Source organism: Salmo salar, chromosome ssa21 (genome assembly GCF_905237065.1).
Source record: "Salmo salar chromosome ssa21, Ssal_v3.1, whole genome shotgun sequence".
Taxonomy (NCBI): Eukaryota; Metazoa; Chordata; class Actinopteri; order Salmoniformes; family Salmonidae; genus Salmo; species Salmo salar.
The window spans coordinates 4,598,613-4,618,995 of NC_059462.1; the positions used below are offsets into that span (position 1 = coordinate 4,598,613).

Sequence of the window (20,383 nt, forward strand, 5' to 3'; positions counted from 1 at the left end):
CAGCCGTTCGATAAAATACGGAACGATTCCGTATTTCACTGAAAGAATAAACGTTTTCTTTTTTCGAAATGATAGTTTCCGGATTTGACCATATTAATGACCTATGGCTCGTATTTCTGTGTGTTTATCATATTATAATTAAGTCTATGATTTGATATTTGGTAGAGCAGTCTGACTGAGCGGTGGTAGGCAGCAGCAGGCTCGTTAGCATTCATTCAAACAGCAGCTCTTAGCAATGCTGGGATGCACATCGCTGTTTATGACTTCAAGCCTATCAACGCCCGAGATTAGGCTGGCAATACTAAAGTGCCTATAAGAGCATTCAATAGTCAAAGGTATATGAAATACAAATGGTATAGAGAGAAATAGTCCCATAATTCCTATAATAACTACAACCTAAAACTTCTTAACTGGAATATTATAGACTCATGTTAAAAGGAACTACCAGCTTTCATATGTTCTCATGTTCTGAGCAAGGAACTTAAACGTTAGATTTTTTACATGGCACATACTGCACTTTTACTTTCTTCTCCAACACTGTGTTTTTGCATTATTTAAACCAAATTGAACATGTTTCATTATTTATTTGAGACTAAATAGATTTTTATTTATGTATTATATTAAGTTAAAATAAAAGTGTTCATTCAGTATTGTTGTAATTGTCATTAAAAATTGGCCGATTAATCGGTACCTGCTTTTTTGGTCCTCAAATAATCGGTATCGGCGTTGAAAAATCAAACTCTAGTCTACACCTGGCCAAAGATGTTCAATCTTAGGGTAAAACTCTCTCATAGGACACATTCTAATAGTATACTGTAGATAGAGTCCAATGATTTATGGAATTGTAATCAAATGAAATCACATCAAATACTTTAGCAGGTCTTGATTGAGCTTTTCTGGAGCAATGGAACCAATAGAGTAGCAAAAGTGCAAACCCTGCCCATCTGGCACTCCAGGCAGGCTAAAGAAAACGCAAAAAGTATTTGAATGATTTTTAATAGTATTTCAACCGAGATCTGCTTGTTACAGATTGCCACAGGTATCGTCAATGTGATATGCATTCTATTATATATTATCAATCCATCTTAATGTTGTGAGAAGAAACATTTAAACGAGGCTACATATATCACATTTTGTCTGGATTCTGAAGTTATTATCCAATACAACAAATAAATGTGTTAGCATGTGTGTGCTGTCCAATATTGCTCTGAATATGTATGGGGCACATTCAGCAGGTTCAAAAGGAAACAGGCTCAGTATTTCCATAGACTAAAAATAATAAATTTTCCCCTGAAAAACTCACAATCAGCAGTTAGTTGACATGCTCAAACTGATCCTGTTGTCACAGCTTTGAATGATAGGTGAGTAGATGTATACATTGCATAACAATTAGCCAGCATTTTATAACATTTTTTCCTTTTAAGATTTAAGTATTTTAACTGTTTTAACCTTTTCACACGTGAGTTCCATATATCTCACGTAGATAGTTTTATGCACGTGATGTCAGAATACACTCACTGTTCCAAAATGTGACCCGATTCAGGAAACTAGGCGTATGTCGCAAGTGAAGACTTCACAGGAGAGCTGTTTGAACATAAAAAAATATATTTTTTATCAACATGCATTTTTTGGCAGAAATGCCTTCTCGAACATGTGAACTTTCCTGTGCCTTAATATTAAACTTGTATGCCATCTGTAAATACGAATAAAATTCTTAAATTACGAGCCTAGTTGGTTTAGCCACAGAAAAAGTGAGCAACCTTCCCGCTAGCCATGATTGGCTGAGAAAATGAGTGGGCTGGAAGGGCCGAGAGATGAATTTGGATTTGGTCTACCATATAGCACGCGTCTGTATATTGGAGCTGGTATGTTTAGATAATTGTGAAGAACGCAGCTTTTTTTAATGTAAAACTGCATAAACCTAATGTCAACTTAAAGTGTACTGTTAGCTAGCTAACATTAGCTGGCTGGCTCGCTATCTAACGTTTTGTGTATGCTCTACACTTTCTGGAGGACCGAGTTTTGAAATCAGTGGAATTCGGGTATGATAGCTAAGGAGATGGAGAAAGCACCAGTCTGGATTACATCGTCAAAATAAGGCAACCATGTATGGCATCAGACAGGAGACGCATCCAACCGTGATGTATACTGGTAAAATGTTTAGATATTACATGTTTCTAATTTTGACAGAAAGTGGTTTAATTTCAAGTGTACTGTTAGCTAGCTAACGTTAGCTGGCAGGGTTGCTAGCTAACGTTAAGTGTATGATCTTATTCTTCGTATCTCAGACACATTTGCTTGACTAGTTATAACCATAGAACCTGGTTGGTTAGCTACCTGCAGATTCATGCAGGGTAGTAACGTCATAAGTTGTGATTATGGTCCATTGTTTAGCTAGCTAGATAGCTACATGTCTTACCAAAAGACTCCACTCTAATTTTGACAAAGTATTTTCATTTCAAGTTAAAGTGTACTGTTAGCTAGCTAGCTAACGTTAGCTGGCTGGCTCGCTAACTAACGTAACGTCATGCATTGGGATTCATTGTTTACCTAGCTAGCTATTTAGTTACATAGTTACAAAAGACTCTTGTCTTATTGTGCCAGAGCGCATAATAACTAATACTATTTGAACGCTCAACACCCGTTGAATATGTCCGGTGTCAGTAAATGTCGACAACAAAGCGAAATTCAATTCCTGCCAGCTGAACAGTTAGTCACCAGCACTCTGGATAACATGAAAAAAGCCTAACCAGCTCTGCTAGGGCAAGTAAAACGGTCACAGTGGGGTGTTCTCTCATTATGTGTCTGGAAGTAGTTAGCCAATGTTAGCCAGTTAGCTTGGGTGCTTGACTGTAGTTGTGAGGTCACAGCTCTCGGAACAACCCTACTTATTGGCCAGAGTGCCCAGTGTGCTCTCTGAACGTGAAACCACAGTGAGCTGTTCTCTCTCTCTTGGATGTCTGGAAGTAGCTGGCAAGATAGTACAGAACGGTTGGATCAACCCTTAAAGAGATGGGTGGGGCTAAGGCTTAAGAGGGTGTGAACAATGCTGAATGGGTGTAGACAAAGAAGGGCTCTCCAATAGTAGTACCAAAACATTGAAAGACGGTTTTCTCAAAAGTGAGTTTCAAGTTGATCAACTTTCAAAGCAGAATTACTTTCCCATTGTTTCCTCAAATGCAGTGAATGATATACCATTTTGTAGCTCTGAGTCTCTACTTGTATCCAATGTAAAAAACAGAAATCCAAACGTTGCTACATAAGACCGAATCCAGGTTGTGAGTCACAAATGTGATTGTTATGCAACAGGACAGTTAATACACGCTGCCTGCTAATTATCTGTAGACTATGCTTCAACTTGTCAATTTCAAGTTATTTTCTAACAAGTTGTATTTTTTAACAACAGTTTGATTAGAGGGTTGTTCCACCTCCTCATTAATTCACATAGAAGTAGCCCATTTCAGTGTTGCGGCCAATTTATGTTTGAAGCTTTACTGAGCTGGACATACTTCCCTCTTCGAGGAGAGGCTTCCCTGTGGCTCAGTTGGTAGAGCATGGTGTTTGCAATGCCAGCATGGTGTGTGAAACGCCAGGGTTGAGGGTTCAATTCCCACAGGAGGCCCGTACAAAAAAACAACAAAAAAGAAATGAAATGTATGCATTCACTACTGTAAGTTGCTCTGGATAAGAGCATCTGCTAAATGACTAAAATGTAAATGTAAAATGATATCCCTTCCCCCGCACATCATGTATGCAGACATATGCACGAACTGGCACATTTTCTTGCTGGTGCTCGCATTGTCGCATTGATGTTTTCCTTACAAATAATAACTTGTGTGCGTTCCTATCAAAGTAAGTGCCTTATTTTCTGTATATCGTGTTGTCATTTCTACTGTAGCATATGTATGTATGGAGCATAATGTATTTACAGTTTTATTCACATGTTTTCAAGTACTGGTGACAAATAATGAATTCCGATTATTGCATAGATTGTAATTGACAACTATGATGTGTGTAAAATACTTTTTTGACGGTTGTACTGATTATAATGAGATAATGCTAAGCTATTTGCTAGCTATGTGTGGCACCATGTTTGTTGACATTATACAATGCATTCTGGATGTCACGTAAATGTCTGTCAGACCAAATACTTTATAATGAGGTGAAGGAATGGTTCACTCAAATTTTGAGTAAACTTCCAGAAATGAATGAAGGGAAGTGAATTATCGTAGATGACACACCCCCTTCAACATGCATACTGCAAACAGACCAAACTCATCTTGTCTTCTCTTATTATCTTCGGTTGACACAAAAGAAAACTAATATGGCAGCACGCACAAACTACCCATGATCAGATTACTTCAGATTTCTAGAAAGTGTATTTCTATCAATGTTGAGCTCACCCGTGATGTGATGAATTATAAATAGTAATTGCTATTGGCTAATTCATATTATGGTTTCTGTCAGCCGAGAGTTCTCTAAATATGACCGCTTGTGTTGCGTCAATCTTTCCTCAGTTAGCGCTAGGACCATTGTAGCCTACATTTCACGGTTTGGATGATTGTGTATGCTGTCGCTACTTCTGTGCATGTCTGAATATTGCATCCCAAAATAAACTGGTCACATACAGGACATAACTTTGTAAGGACTGTGTTTGTGCAAAATGTTTCTGTGAAAAACCAGTGAGGCTATCTCAAATGCTGACTGTTGTGTCAATCAAAACTGGACGTTCTAAATAAGCGTTCTAATCACACCGGTTTTAGAGTATGCTGCAGAGACCACTGTAGAATGATCTCACCTGTTTGTTGGTGCGTGTGAAAAGGTTACATATTTAAACTGTTTTAGGTGGCCTAAGTTGATGGAGATTCACCAGGTAAGTTGATGGAGACTTGTTGGAGATAGTTCACTTCTATCTGCAATATTCTGCCCATTTCACCTCACTGATAGTGTATACACCCATCTTGCTCACATCTGGTCCAGGGGGATACATGACATTCAGTATGTACATGTGGAAGAGGGACTTACTACTACTAAGATACTAAGAAATGCATTAAGAGGACATAAATATATTGTCTTTCAGATGCAGACATGGAAGCTGTTGTTCAGTTGTTTTTTGCCAAACAAAATTTAGTAGAATCATAAGAAATTCAGATTAAGGACATTACCATAAAAATATTATAAAATGGTGAATTTTCAAACGCTTTTACAAAAAAGGACTACAGCTATACAATCAGTATGTGTGTTGTGGCCAATGCATGAATCCAAGACACATTCGTGTTCACTAGAGCTTGCAATGAAACGTCCAGGTAGTCCCTCTCTGTTTTAGTCCAATTTCTTCCATTTGGTGCCTAATGAACACCACCCAGCACTATGCTCCATCCAGCGGTGTCACCTGCGCCACAGAAAAGAAAAGGCTGGTCTCCTCAATGGAAAACCCACACAGTCTCAGAAAAAACGAATCATCTAGGAAAAAGCTCTCCCCTGGAAGCCCTATTTCCAGTGTATCCTCAGCTGTGGAAGCCCTGATAAAAAAGACAACTGCATTGTCCGCTCGCGTTATAGAGCCGCGTGTGATTGGTGGAGCATTCAGCTTTATTTTGCTGGAAATGTCCTTCCAGAGAGGCCGGTATTGAATTAAGCACACCAAACAAGCCATTACTCTTCCTTTAGCCTGTGTGTGTTTGTTTCTGTACATGTGTGTGTGTGAGAGAGAGAGCACTAGAGTGGGCAGCATTTCCTAGCAGCCCCCTGTGAGCTCTGAAAGCTGTGGTGGTGGATGAAATCGCTCGCTAAAGATTGTCCCCAACAACTCTCATGCGAGTGGGAAATTAATGAGATATCTTCCCACTGGGCCAGTAATCACAAATAACGACTATGATGAAGATGAGTGACAACCAAGGTTGCATCCCAAATAGCACCCTTTCTAGTGCAAAAAAATTGACAGGGCCCATAAGTAGTGCACAACATAGGGAACAGGGTGCCATTTGGGACGTGGCCCAAGTGTTTGCCATGTGGTCTGACTACAACTGTATCACTCAGCAACTAGAACAAATCATACATTTCTGACTAGCTTTCTCCACCACTACATTTAATTCTTATAATGCATTGTCTTACGGCAGAGGACCTGTTTTAGAAAGGCCAAATGCAATGCATCGCTTGCCAATACTTATCAGGGCAATGTCACTGTCACACATGCACACATGAACACACACCCACGCAAGCAAATACATACACACACATGCACACACACACAAACAGACAGAGGGACCCTGAGTTGGCAGGTGTGTTGTTGTCAAGGCGTTGTAGGAGTAATTTGTCACGCTGGATAAGCCTGGCATCAGTGTCTTTGACTCTGGAATTTATTAGCGACAGATTGCCCCCGTAGACACCAGTGGCAGGTACCAAGATACACAGCTACGCCACATACCCAAGCCCACAGCACCTATTATGGTTTTATTAGGCCCCGGCTTCTCTGTTGGCATGGTCTAGCATCAAGTCCCTTCTGCAACTGCTGGGATCTCTGTCCACAAACCAGAAGAACTGGGTTATTGGACAGTGCAGTGGGCATCCAGACAGACAGGGACTAGGAATGGAAATATGCTGTCTAGCTGGCGAAATACAGCACTGTTAAGCCTGTGTATTGTATGAGTTTTTGGTTTTTGGATCGGAGGATATAAATGAAAGGCAGTGGCCCACAGGTTCAATACAGTTATGTGAGGAAAGATTATGTTTGAAAGGCGTAGCCTCTTATCAGGGAACTATTAACCTTTTAGGTCTCATAGCAATTAATTGTATCTGTTGTTCATTCTGGGGATGTGTAAGGCTTTGTTATATGCACAATGCAGTTCATCAGTCCAGCAGTGTGCATGTAGGAGCTTCGAAGCGGACAGGCCAATTCAAGCAAGACGTGGTGACAGCTCCGTTTTAAAGAAGGGATCATCAACTAGATTCAGCCACAGGACGATTTTTTTATTGAGCGGATGGTCGGGGGGGTGGAACATACTGACAAATAATTTGTAAATTGCAAATTGACCACAAGAAGCCCAAAGAGATATAATATTTCAAACCTTGCTTACATTTCTATACGATCACGTCTCTCTATTATGCTTGGGAATACTTCGGAACAGATTTTCAAAATTAAAATTTCCTGGTGTTTTTACAGTCTTTTATGTCCAACAATGTTTTTGTTTTTTTCAGCTCAGACATTTGGCCCATGGGCCACCAGTTGGGGAACCCTGATCTAAAGCATCACGCACAGCTCGTCTGTTGTCTGTCATCTACCTGAGATTGCATGTAGGCTAAATCAGGGTTAGATTTGTTTTTTCTCTCCTCTCCTTCCTGTGAGGGACCAACAAACAGACCGCTATAGTCAACCATAAGAACCATGGGATTGGCCGCCACACGCTATAGCAGGGATCATCAACTTCAGCCGCAGGACGGGGCTAGAACATAATTACAAATAATTTGTAGACTGCAAATTGACCGCAAGAAGCCCAAACAGATCTAATATTTGACTAAAACATAATCATTTCAAACCTTGCTTAGATTTGTATACAATCACATATATCTCTCTATTATGCTTGGGAACACTTCAGAACAGATTTACAAAATTAAAATCACTTATAGCGGATTTCCTGGTGTTTTTACAGTCTTTTATGTCCAACAATTAAGAATTTTAGTATATATATATATGTTTTGCTTAGAAAACTTGGGGGGGTCAAGTAAAATCCCCTGCAGGCCAAGTCCCACACAGGACGCCAGTTGGGGAACCCTGGGCTATAGCCTACCACATGTGTTTTCTCCCTTCATTAAACATTTACGGATGATGGGATAGTCAGTGCAAATATGATACTGTAATGGTTTATCTCGTGAGTTTAGTGAATGAATTATATTAAACCAATGTTAATGGTTTGCCTACTTCCCAATGAGGGGTTACCCAAATGAATGATGTGAATAAAAAGGTTGACGTTACAGCACAATGCGTTAGCCACATAAGTCACAAAAGACACCTCACAAACACGGGACACACAACTTCTCACACCTTGTCTCCGTAGTCTCCTCTTCTTCAGGCCGAAGATACGCACTTTGGAGAAGATGTCGACCAGGTTGCCATTGCAGAGCCCCTTGTTCTTACTGGGGCTCTTCCTCCGCCTGTTTGGGGGTGGTCGGTCTACATGCTGCTCCCGTGCCTCCCTCTTCTTCCGGATCAGACCGCTGGCAATAGCGGCTGCCATGGCTCAATGTCTCACTGCTGCTCAGGTCCGGTCCGCACTCCGTCCGCACACGGAGCACAGACCACATAAACAACCTCCTCTAGTCGCTCGCAGCACGGTCACAGTCCCATATTGGCGGCTAGACGGTCCGTGGTGTTGAATCAGGAATATTTAAATAGTAGTCTACTTTTTGATAACTGCCTTTAGTCTACAGACACTACATTTTAGTGCTTCTGAAACATTGCGTTATCATTAATTGTACGGTTCGTGAGAATCATGAAACTGTTGTCATAAAATTATTTCATTCCATATTTTCATCAGGAGTCTAGTTGGTGAAATTGCTTGGCAAAAACTCACCCCAAACGAGATTGCTTAACAGTCATATCTGCGTATTGATTTTCGATTTATTGGGTGACATTTTCACTTCCATCCCCTGCTAAATGTCCAGTGTGTGTTGTAGCCTCCCCTTCCCACACTCCTGTCTCTTCTTCTCCTTTTGTCTTCCTTCCCTCCTCTCGTCCTGGAGACCGGTGCAGGATTCAGAACTCAGCACGCTGGACAGCGGTGGCCACGCTGTGTTGAGTGTGTGTGTGTGTGTGTGTGTGTGTGTGTGCGTGCGTGTTCCGCCAGCCGTCCAAACAAACAAACAAAAGCGCTTTTCTGGGTGATTATCGCCGTCGGACGACGGGCACTCACTCGCCAGGGTACAGCATAGCATAACACGACGTTTACGCAGAAATATTAGCCAAGTTGACCATTCAATACGCAACACTGCTCCTGAAATGGCCATTCATCTTGGAGAGTCAAATGTTAGCCAATACATGTCAGTAAGATAAATACGACATCAAAGTAATACGTAAATATCAAACGTGGCTATATCTAGGCCTATTGAATAGCAATATAGCTATTCAATAGGTAGCTATACCTATCCGACCGCATGGCTGCATGATGCGTTTTCACGTCTTCTCTTTGTACAGTCCATTTCCCTTCACATCTGAGCTGTCATTGTAGATTGGTATTGTGGTCAAAGAGAAACAAACACAACATGGGCGATTGTACACCGATTGGAGAGAGAGAAAAAATGTAGGCTAACCTAAGCTTAACCGGGTCCTGTGCGGATGACGTCTGGACGGTGTGACAACTGCATACAAATAGATAAACTTACGCTGCCGGATGCGGAGGAGACAATACGGCTGTGGGGAATGTCATATTAAACCCATCGTTCGTTGGAGTGACAGCAATCAGGTGCGTAATCGAAAAGACAGGATAGGAGACCCCGCATGGAAACACATAGGCTATCTATAGGCACCATTGCACAAGCACACCTTTCCCGCGCAAAAGCGCATTTGGTATCAATCCCGCGCTGTAAGAAAAACGATGAAGGGTGACTCTTGTTTCCGTCTATAGATCTACCCATCTTCCACATCAACAAGTCTTAACCACTCACCCTCTCCTTTGCACTCGCCTCGGAGAGGAAAGAGGAGAATACCCTCCCTCCCTCTCTTTCGACCTGTCGAGCACAAGTCCCTCACTTCAGGCGTTGCTATGAGCCGGTAGTGAGATTTGACACATAAAGGGGTCTTCAGTTGTGCAATAACTGACGCCCCGCTCCGAACATGCTCGCAACTAAACTGCAATGGGCATTTAATAGGCGCGTTACAAATATGGCTGAAAATACATCTATTTGTATATGTTTTAATGTGTATGGGACCGTCCACCATTGCATGTATCCGTGTAGGCATTTATTGCCCGGTAGCCTACGCATGACCCTGGTCAGGCAGCCTATTGGAAAAGAGTAAACGGTACATCAAAATGTAGGCTATTGAAATCCTCGCTAATCAAATGAAATAAAAGTGTGTGCTTCAAATGTTTAAGCAGAGGGAATAGCTTAACTGCAAAAACATAGGGCGGCAGGTAGGCTAGCGGTTAAGAGCGTTGGGCCATTAACCCAAAAGGTTCAAATCCCCGAGTTGACTAGTTGAAAAATCGTCGATGTGTCCTTGAGCAAGGCACTTAATAACCCTACAAATCGCTCATGTAAGTCACTCTGGATAAGAGCGTCCGCTAAATGACTAAAATGTCAATAAAATCTGCAACTCGAGTAGGCTAACATGCATGATAAAGGAATGATCACTATCGCCATTTCATCTCACAATAATATCGCTCCGTCTATCTCTCAATCACTTTCGGGCTCATTCATTTCAGCGCTTCATTCCTTTGCCCAACACACACACACACACACACACACACACACACACACACACACACACACGTTGAATCAACGTTGTTTCCACGTCATGTCAATGAAGTTACGTTGAACCAACGTGGAATAGACTTCTGTGCCCAGTTTGAGGGCGTACAGTGCTCATTTCTGGATAACTCGTTGAGCAAACCATAGGCTACACAAAAAACATTGACATATTCAGGAGAGACACTTCAGAAACTTCAATATATGCTGGATTGGTGGTTCCAATGCTACAAAACAACACCATAAATCATTAGATATTTCTCTGTTAGATGGATATCATTTCCAGAGACAACATTCACAGATAGAAATTAAAACGCAAGAGAGCCATCTGCCGTTTGTCGCCGCAATTAATTAAAGAAGTGGGAACATTTGGGGACAGTGGCATCACCGGGCTCTAGGCTACACGCTTTCCACACACGATCGAGCATCCACTTGTTGATGTCAAGGCATACGGGGCTGAGATACATTGCCAAATGGCCGGGCCAGGGCTGGATTCGTATGCATACCCTTTCTCTTTCACGTTGCACCTGGAAACAAGGGAGCCGGTCAGAGAAATTATTCAGCGATATGAATGTATTTTTTTTTTATCACTGCGTCATTTTAGGGCCTACTAATTAATGTTTTAGCCATGGGGTAGATATTCTGGATGATTAAAGAGGGAGGGGGCATGCCGCATGCAATCCCTATTTATATTCAGAGGGAAAACCATCTAACCTTATTAAATCAAATGTACAGAGGGGTTCGAAATTATTGACACCCATGATAAAGATCCACAATAATGAGTGTATAAAATAAATAATTCAAATACTGAGCTATATTGTATTCTCCCAAAAATTGGGAAATTATATTATTTTATACGAATACAATTGCTCAAAGAAAGATTTTTTTTTCTCAAAAAGGTAGGGGTCAAAATTATTGACACCCTAAAGATTCTTATAAATAAAGTAGGCCTATTCAAAAGTTTAGTATTTGGTCCCATATTCCTTGCACACAATGACTTATTCCACATTTTGTTGCAGTACAGCCTGAATTCAAAATTGATTAAATATATTTTTTTGTCTCTCACCCATCTACACACAATACCCCAAATTGATTGAAAATGAAATACAGAAATATCTCATTTACATAGGTATTCACTCCCACATAGCCGCTGGATGTAGGGGTGCTGAGGGTGCTGCAGCACCCCCTGAAAAATCGGAATTAAAAAAACAATGTTAATATATACAACAAAAAAACAATTGAAAAATAAAAATGTAAAAGTATGGGCATTTACTAGTCCTTTATTGGTGGACCAATATAATCCTCTGTAGTGTGGCCATGTTTTTATGTTTTCATGTATTTAAGTCAAAACTGTAACTAGGCCACTCAGGAACATTCAATGTCATCTTGGTAAGCAACTCCAGTGTATATTTGGCCATGTGTCTAGGTTATTGTCCTGCTGAAAGGTGAATTAATTTCCAAGTATCTGGTGGAAAGCAGACTTGCGCAGGTTTTCCTCTAGGATTTTGCCTGGGCTTAGCTCCATATCGGTTTTTTTTTTCCTGAAAAGCTCCCAAGTCCTTAACAATTACAAGCATACCCATAACATGATGTAGCCACCCCTATGCTTGAAAATCTGGAGTGGTACTCAGTAATGTGTTGTTTTGGATTTGCCCCAAACATAACACTTTGTATTCAGGACAACATTTAATTGCTTTGCCACATTTTTTGCAGTATTACTTTTGTGCCTTGTTGCAAACAAGATGCATGTTTTGGAATAGTTTTTTTCTAAAACATGCATCCTTATTCTGTACAGGCTTCCTTCTTTTCACTCTGTCAATTAGGTTAGTATTGTGGCATCACAGCCATTAAACTCAGTAACTGTTTTAAAGTCACCATTGGCCTCATGTTGAAATCCCTGAGCATTTTCCTTCCTCTCCGGCAACTGAGTTAGGAAGGACACCTGTATCTTTGCAGTGACTGGGTGTATTGATACACCATCCAAAGTGTAATTAATAACTTCACCATGCTCAAATGGATATTCAATGTCTGCTTTTTTAATTTTTACCCATCTACGAATACGCGCCCTTCTTTGCAAGGCATTAAAAAATCTCTCTGGTCTTTGTGGTTGAATCTATGTTTGAAATTCACTGCTTGACTGATGGACCTTACAGATCATTTTATGAATGAGGTACAGAGATGAGGTAGTCATTCAAAAATCAAAAATCATAAGTCCATTCAACTTATTATGTGACTTGTTCAGCACATTTTTACTCTTGAACTTATTTAAGCTTGCGATAAAATCATTGAATACTTATAAGACATTCCAGCTTTTCATTTTTAATTAATTTGTAAACATTTCTAAAAACATAATTCCACTTTCACATTATGGGGTATTGTGTGTAGGCCAGTGACATGAAGTCTCAATTTAATCAATTTTCAATTCAAGCTGTAACACAAAACCAAACAAGTCAAGGGGTGCAAATACATTCTGAAGGCACTGTACATCAAGCCTGTTACTCTACAAACTTGTTTGATGCATTTACGGTTTGTTTTGGTTGTGTTTCAGATTATTTTGTGCCCAATAGAAATTAATGCTATATTATGTATGAATGGGAAACATATTGTTTGTGACTCCAAAGTGATTCCAAAATGAAACAATATATTATTTACCATTCATTTCTATTGGGCACAAAACTATCTGAAACACAACCGAAACAAACTGCAAATGCATCCTACAAGTTTGTAGAGTCACAAGCTTGATGTAGTCATTGCGTGCTAGGAATATGGGACTAAACTTTTGACTACTTTATTTATAAGAATATTTCCTGGTGTCAATAGTTTGGACGCCTACCTTTTTGAGGAAAACAATACCCATGTGACCGGTCTATACGTGTGGGGTGCCTGTCTTCACACGTAAATGCTCCGCGGATAGATTGCGCTCAGATGCCACCACAGAGACATGCACAGTTGGAGACAATGCAGTTTATGTTGCAGCCAGCAGCGGACACTGTCAGCCCAACAATGACTCTACACGTAGGTACAGACACAGTACACCACCGGCACAGTGCAGTAGCAGTGAGTTATGGACAGAGACTGTATGACATGATAGTCTGGCTATAATGTATTACATGCACTGTAAATCAATGCAATTTGATCAAATGTTTACTAGAACATGACAGGACTATGTTTTCCATATGTGGAGACAGTCTTTCAAAAATGTTCTTGCACAACGAATGAATTGCTATTTCTGTATGAGGCTGCATCTAAATTGTTGTCTTTACCCACTGCCATCATTGCATGGCAACATGAACAGATAAATGATCCAATTGCAAATCATATTTGCTGCATTGTTATTACCCACAGTCAATACATGGACATAATTTCAAATCAGTGTACAGCCATATCCCCGAAGCGAGGAGAATTACATGACAAAACAATATATATCCAGCTGCTTGCTGAGAGGAACACATTACTTATGAGAGATTACAGTAGCATGTTCAATGAGCTACAAAACATACCCATAAAAACTATTGCTACAGCATAGAAATGTTACAATGAGCATGATGCTGCAGTATGTTGTGTCCTCATCTGCAACCTGCACAGCATGCAGCCAATGCTTTACTGCTCAGTCTCTAGCAGGGCTGAAGCATATGGAGAGTATATGGGGGACGCAGACTGGATTAGACTACTGCTTTACCAGCAATACGCCTCTGGGGGAGTAGTGCTGAGAGATCAGTGCTTTTTGAGGTTGATTTGATTATAAAAAAATATTCACGGCTTTCAATGTCGGTTTCTATTCTTTGGGTTGAATGTTGTATCAGAATAAAACAATTAATACAAGTCCCATGATGGTAGTGTCTGCCCATTTCTGCTTATCACTTATTAACCATCATTTATTCACATTACTTTAATACAATATTTTAGTTGTTGTGTATATTACATTTGTTTTATTTGATGACTACTATTTCATTCCAAGTCATCATCTCATCTCTATAGAGCTGCTACATATGCTGTCTGACAAAATCACAATTTTGTAGTTCTTCAAAATGAATAAGGCATACTTCGATGACTGCTGAATACCAACTGTCAATCACTTCGATCATGTATTTTCAGGTAGAGATACCTCGCGAAGCAACAGCTGTGCTCTACACTGAGCATACAAAACATTAAGAACACCTGCTCTTTCCATTACATAAATTGACCAGGTGAATCCAGGTGTAAGCTATGATCCCTTATTGACGTCACTTGTTAAATCCACTTCAATCAGTGTAGATGAAGGGGAGGAGACAGGTTAAAGAAGGATTTTTAAGCCTTTAGACAATTTAGACAAGGATTGTGTATGTGTGCCATTCAGAGGGTGAATGGGTAAGACAAAAGTTTTAAATGCCTTTGAACGGGGTATGATAGTAGGTGACAGGTCACTGGTTTGCTTCCAGAACTGCAACGCTGCTGGGTTTTTCACACTCAACAGTTTCCCATGTGTATCAAGAATGGTTCACCACCCAAAGGACATCCAGCCAACATGGCACAACTGTGAGAAGTATTGGAGTCAACATGGGCCAGCATCCCTGTGGAATGCTTTTGATACCTTATAGAGTCCATGCCCCAACAAATTGAGTCTACTCAGTGTATATCCCCTCACGATCACACATTCTTCTGACTCTTCCATAGCAGGCATAAAATAAACAGAGACTAGACAAGTAGCTGCGCAATGGATTATGGTCATTGTAGTTAGTTACCACATTTTATGCACTAAACTATGTAGAACATTGGCCTGTTGGAAACTGCAACTCTCTACTACATCACACAGTTCAGGCTGGATCTGATTTAGAGAAACTGTGCAATGTGTGTATTAAGCTCTCAGAAAAAACCAAAACGAAATGGAATTCAAATGATTGAACCGACGTAAGTCAATAAGTTGTTTAAAAAACGGAAAATAACCAATATTTTAGTTAATCATTAAGCACTACTTAGGAGTCAACACAGCATGTGGGGATAGATAAGCCTTTCCTTCACCGAGTGGAGACATAAACTTATCTAAAACATACATGTAGAGAGTCTCTACAGCAGTAATGCAAGCAACGGTCTGAATCCATATAATATCTATGTTGAATATGTCTATGCCATGGTGAAAGATAAGCTTGGGTAGGATTCTCAACAGGAAATTCAAAATGATATCAAGCTGCATAGCATGTGAGCTACCTTCAGATAGTGCTTGCCAATAAATAATTGAGCATACCTGCATGTCTAAACCAGATTACCATACTACATTCAGATACTGATGAGGATTCTGCTGCAAAACCAACCCCCCACTCCCATTGAGGTAATAAAGTACCAGTAAATTTGACATTTTAATATTAGACACAGAAACCTTGTTGTAAGACATTATAAAAGCTCATACATACTTATAACAAGTCATAAAGCATTATACCTGAATGCTTTAAGTAAATATTTACCAAGTGTTTTCTACTCCTTCTGCTGTTCTATTCGTTACTGTCCTGTAGATAGAAAGTTGAGCACATACCTACATGTCTTTTCCTTCGGAAAGTGTGGGACTCCATGGCCGACCCATTCCAACCCCTAGCAGGCTAAGAGCCCTTCTTTACTGCATGGGATCTGACCTGGAATGATTTCTGCCCCATTTATACAGCTTATACTAGGAGATAACGTTGTTAGTGTGAACTGACAGTCCGCCCCAAACTGTTCAAATTAATTTGTCACTTATGCGCTCTTTAAGGTGGGGAAATAAGGAAGAAGAGTAAAGTTTGTTTTCTGTTTAAAAGTGATGTATTGCACCAATACCGACTAAAACTACAGTGGGACTGTCATACTCAACTACACTGTATGACTGACGTTTCAAAAATCTAATCAAATTGACATCAGACACTACTAGGGCACCCAAATCAACTGTGACAACACATCATTGCTAAATCGACAGATGTTCTAAACTTGATGAGAATTGGCCAAAAAAGAAACAACAGAAATAGCAGAGTTGGTCTTGTTAGTATACTAAAACCTGTTACCACCACTGTGGATGTCAGTAACAACCCCCCACCCCCTCCCCACGAGAAGAACAATGCACATATTGGGATCTAAGATGCAGGGAGGAAAACAAAAAGCCAGACAAGAGGAAGACTATAAAGCTAACTGATCCATTAGGGCTGGATTCACTTATCAAATCTTCTTCCTCAGAATTACGTTAGTGCTTACGAGATGTCCTGCCGCAGAGGAACAGAAAATGTCAGCGGATTTGGACTTCAATAAACAAGGCTGTAGATTATTCCTACTAATTTGAGTCGCTCCGGGGGCCTCTCCTCTCTCCTAGTCCCCTCCCTGATGGGGTAAATTGTAAATTGGGAGTCAGAACATTTTCATGGTCGAGACTGAGATGAGAAAAACGAGAAATGATTTTTGCTTAGAAGAGAATTAAGTCATTTCGTTCCCTTCTTTCTATCGCTCTTTGCTAAACTGTAGGGTTTAATCTAAGTCTTGAAATGTCACTAGTCCATCCAGTGAGGCAATCAGATGCAGGGTCTTTAAAAATAACTGGCTTAGCCAGCAAAACATGGCCGTGTGTGTGTTTGTGTCCACTTGTGCCCGCACGTGTGTGTGCCCGCATCTGTGTGTGGATGTGTACCTTCTTGCATGTGCGCATGTGTGTGTGTTTTGTTTGAGAAGTCTAATACTCTAAGCTAATCAGGTATTCTAGATGTGGGGGTTTGTACATAAGCAGCTTATGAAGAAAATGAAAATGGAGCAAGCTTCTTAAGTGGTGCTTAAACTGCTCTCATAATATTCTGAGTGAAAAAGTGTACGTGAATGAGGTACTAGGAGGTAGTCCTTAGATTAACTGCATTTTTTTCTGTGAGTCCATATTAGTGTTTCATATTGCTATGTGCAAAATGACACAGGGACTGCTTCACCATCAAAACACAATCTAATCAATATAATGGAATGGACTAATTATACAGCAATAATACAAATGAGATCGTTGGTAAAAAAAAGTTCTACGACAATTGATTGCGTTGAAAAAGGAGACCCATATATCAGCCCTAAACTTCAATTCAGAGCCCAATCAAATCACCATGAATTATACAAGAATGCATTTTTGTTGTTGTTTTACAATAATTGATAATTGAAAGGATTATAACGCCTAATTAATTTCCATGGAAATGGGCAATAAAATGATCAAAGTGTATCGTACATAATAGCAAGCTCTAAAATGTGTTGCAAAACATTGGGAACGTGAAGAAATGATCTTTTATTGGGCAACATATTACTGTTACTATACATCCCATTTGGACAAACAGGTACAAATGAACAAGGTGAAGGCATCTCCCAAAAAGACTGCAACAACAAGAATTCTTTCAAGGCATAGATGCTCTTATTTATTCAAAAAGCTGACGCGTTTCGACCTCAATCGGTCTTTATCAAAGCTTGCCTACAAATATCATTCTAATCATCCGCCATACAGTACATCTGAGTTCACACTGCCCGGTTCATATTAAGTTGATTACACATATTACACCTCGAAAGGCAAGTCATGGTAAGAACCCTCAAATACTGACACAAACATTGATTATTCACAAGCTCTTCTTCTCATAACTACTTAGAATTCAATGGGTCGCCAAACGGTTTGTTTTCCTATCGGGCGGTAGCCATAAAAGCATTTAAATGCTCATCATGCATTGGCCTTAGGGCATAATAAATATGTCATTGGAGTATATTTGTAGCCACAGAACAATAAGGCTCTCTGTTGTGAGTGGGATGGAGCAACGCCCTTCTGACTGTGATAGAATTAGGGTTGCATCCCAAATGGCAACCTATTTTCTATATAGTGCACTACTTTTGACCAGAGCCCTATGGGCCCAGGTCAAAAGTAGTACACTTCATAGGGAATAGAGTGTCATTTCAGACGCAGCCTAGGACGAACCGGAGGTGTCAACAGCCTCCAACCGAGACACTAATGAAACACAATAACCAACGGTGGCCCAGAAGGGCCAACCTATAGGCCACAGAACCATTAAATCCTAATTTGCAATCCTCCATTAACGATCAAACCACTGCTAAACTTCTCTTCACATAAAGATAACGACAGCTGGGGACATGTTTTTATACTGTTACCTGTCCAGCGACTGTGAGAGAGGGGAGAGAGATGGGGGGGAAAGATAGGAGAAAGAAAGAGATAGGGTGAAAGAGAGAAAGGCGAGAGATAGATGGTGACACTGAGAAAGAGGGTGGAGGTTGAAAGAAAGTTGAAAATGGTGAGGGAAAGAGAGGTGGGCGGTAAGAAAGAGAGAGAGACCACACAGAGTTTGACATTCAGTTAAATTGAGAGCAAATCATAAAAACACCTCAAATGCCTAACCAAAACAGATTACAATGGAGATAATGTTCACAGAGGACCCTGATTTTGACCAGTGCTCATAATAGGCTGTGACCGTTCTCTCCTAGTAAGCGAAAGGCCAAGTGGATCGATGCTTAATCTGTAAATTGTGGCTGTGGGGTTTTGCCATTTAATTAGACTTTTACACGTTCACAGGGAACCTGATTATAAAGGAAGGAAAGAGCACAGCTGTGTAATAATGCCAAAAGATTAGTTGGAGGCCTGCAGCAGTGCAGCCTTTACACTCAGTGATTAGTTAAGTGTCATACCTAGACACTTCCCAATCCAATCAATCACATGTCAAGACTCAGACTGGATGTTTTTATCCATGCACGTACAGCGAGAAACTCCACTAAAATGTTGATGTTATTCTTTCTCCTTGAATGGAAATAACAGAGAGAGAGGGAGAGAGATAAAAATGAGAGAGAGCAAGAGAGGCAGAATGATGACTGCAGACAGCTTGCATGCTGGTAACACACACCACTATCTTTTGCTCTCTCTTTAACACACACACACGCACGCATGCACACACGCTTCCATCCTTTGATCCTATTTTAAGTCTGTAGCAGTGTAGGAACATTCCCTGTCAGCAACACTGCAGAGAGAAGTTCCTTGGAGAAGCCCAGGGCAGCGTGAGAGAATATCAATTAGCCTATACACTACACCCCTCTGGCAGACCTGAACCTGGGGGCGTGTGTGTGTGCAAATCCCAGGGTGCCAAGAGAATCCCAGGCTCAGGAAATGCACTTGTGTTTCCTAAACCATAAAAGGTCTCATAGAATAGTAATTGAGTTGAAATAAGGTCAGCCTTCGTTTGAGAGAGGCCCATTACCATGCAGAATTATAAGCCAATTCCAACATTGGAACAACAGAATATGATCTTAGTTTGTGCATGCTCTGTAATACAATAAACACACTGATGCGCGTTAATGCTGAAACATATATCTTGAATAATAAAGAAACAACCTATATCGAACATACATTTTGCTCCAAGGGTGGTTGAACAGCTTTAAGGTGAGCATAGCCTATACAGGCTTTGTATGCCTCCCCATATTCTTTAGTAGAGCAGCAGACATCACACCCTTCCTCTGATAACTACCCTTGTGTGTTGATTTCTCCCACACGCTTCACATACATGCCTGACACACACACACACACACACACGTACGCACACACTCACTCACACACGTCTCACACATAGGCCTCTCTCCTGAACAAGCACAATGCTATCAAATAGCATCAAACAAACACAGAGCCCGGGAAAGACCTCTAGAGACGGTTACCACTGAGCCTTCAGGAATTCCACCCACCCACACACACAAACACACACACACTGAAGATGCAAACACACACAGACATACTCAGCACGCATACACACTCAGCATTCAGGTATTCAGCATGCTTACACACAAATACACACTAAGCACTAAGCACTAAGAAATTCAGCTTGCATGCACCCATACACTGAAAGACACTGCACAGGAACACGCTACCACAGTATCAGCAGATAAAGAGATACTCCCATTAGGATCAGTGTAATATAATGTTACAGTA

At 40.5% G+C, this 20,383-nt stretch overlaps 1 protein-coding gene across 2 annotated transcripts in view; it reads right to left on the reverse strand.

Annotated features, from left to right (window-relative positions):
* The window catches only part of fgf14 (fibroblast growth factor 14), a 329,837-nt gene that overhangs the window by 87,723 nt on the left and 221,731 nt on the right, over positions 1-20,383 (reverse strand). The window contains exon 1 of one of the 2 annotated variants that reach the window (XM_014163796.2): positions 8,042-9,758. The exons of the other annotated variant lie outside the window; for it this stretch is intronic. Coding sequence (XP_014019271.1) covers positions 8,042-8,234 — 193 coding nt within the window. The 5' untranslated portion in view covers positions 8,235-9,758. Of the gene's footprint in view, positions 1-8,041; positions 9,759-20,383 lie in introns of those variants that run through there. 2 annotated transcript variants of the gene reach the window in all.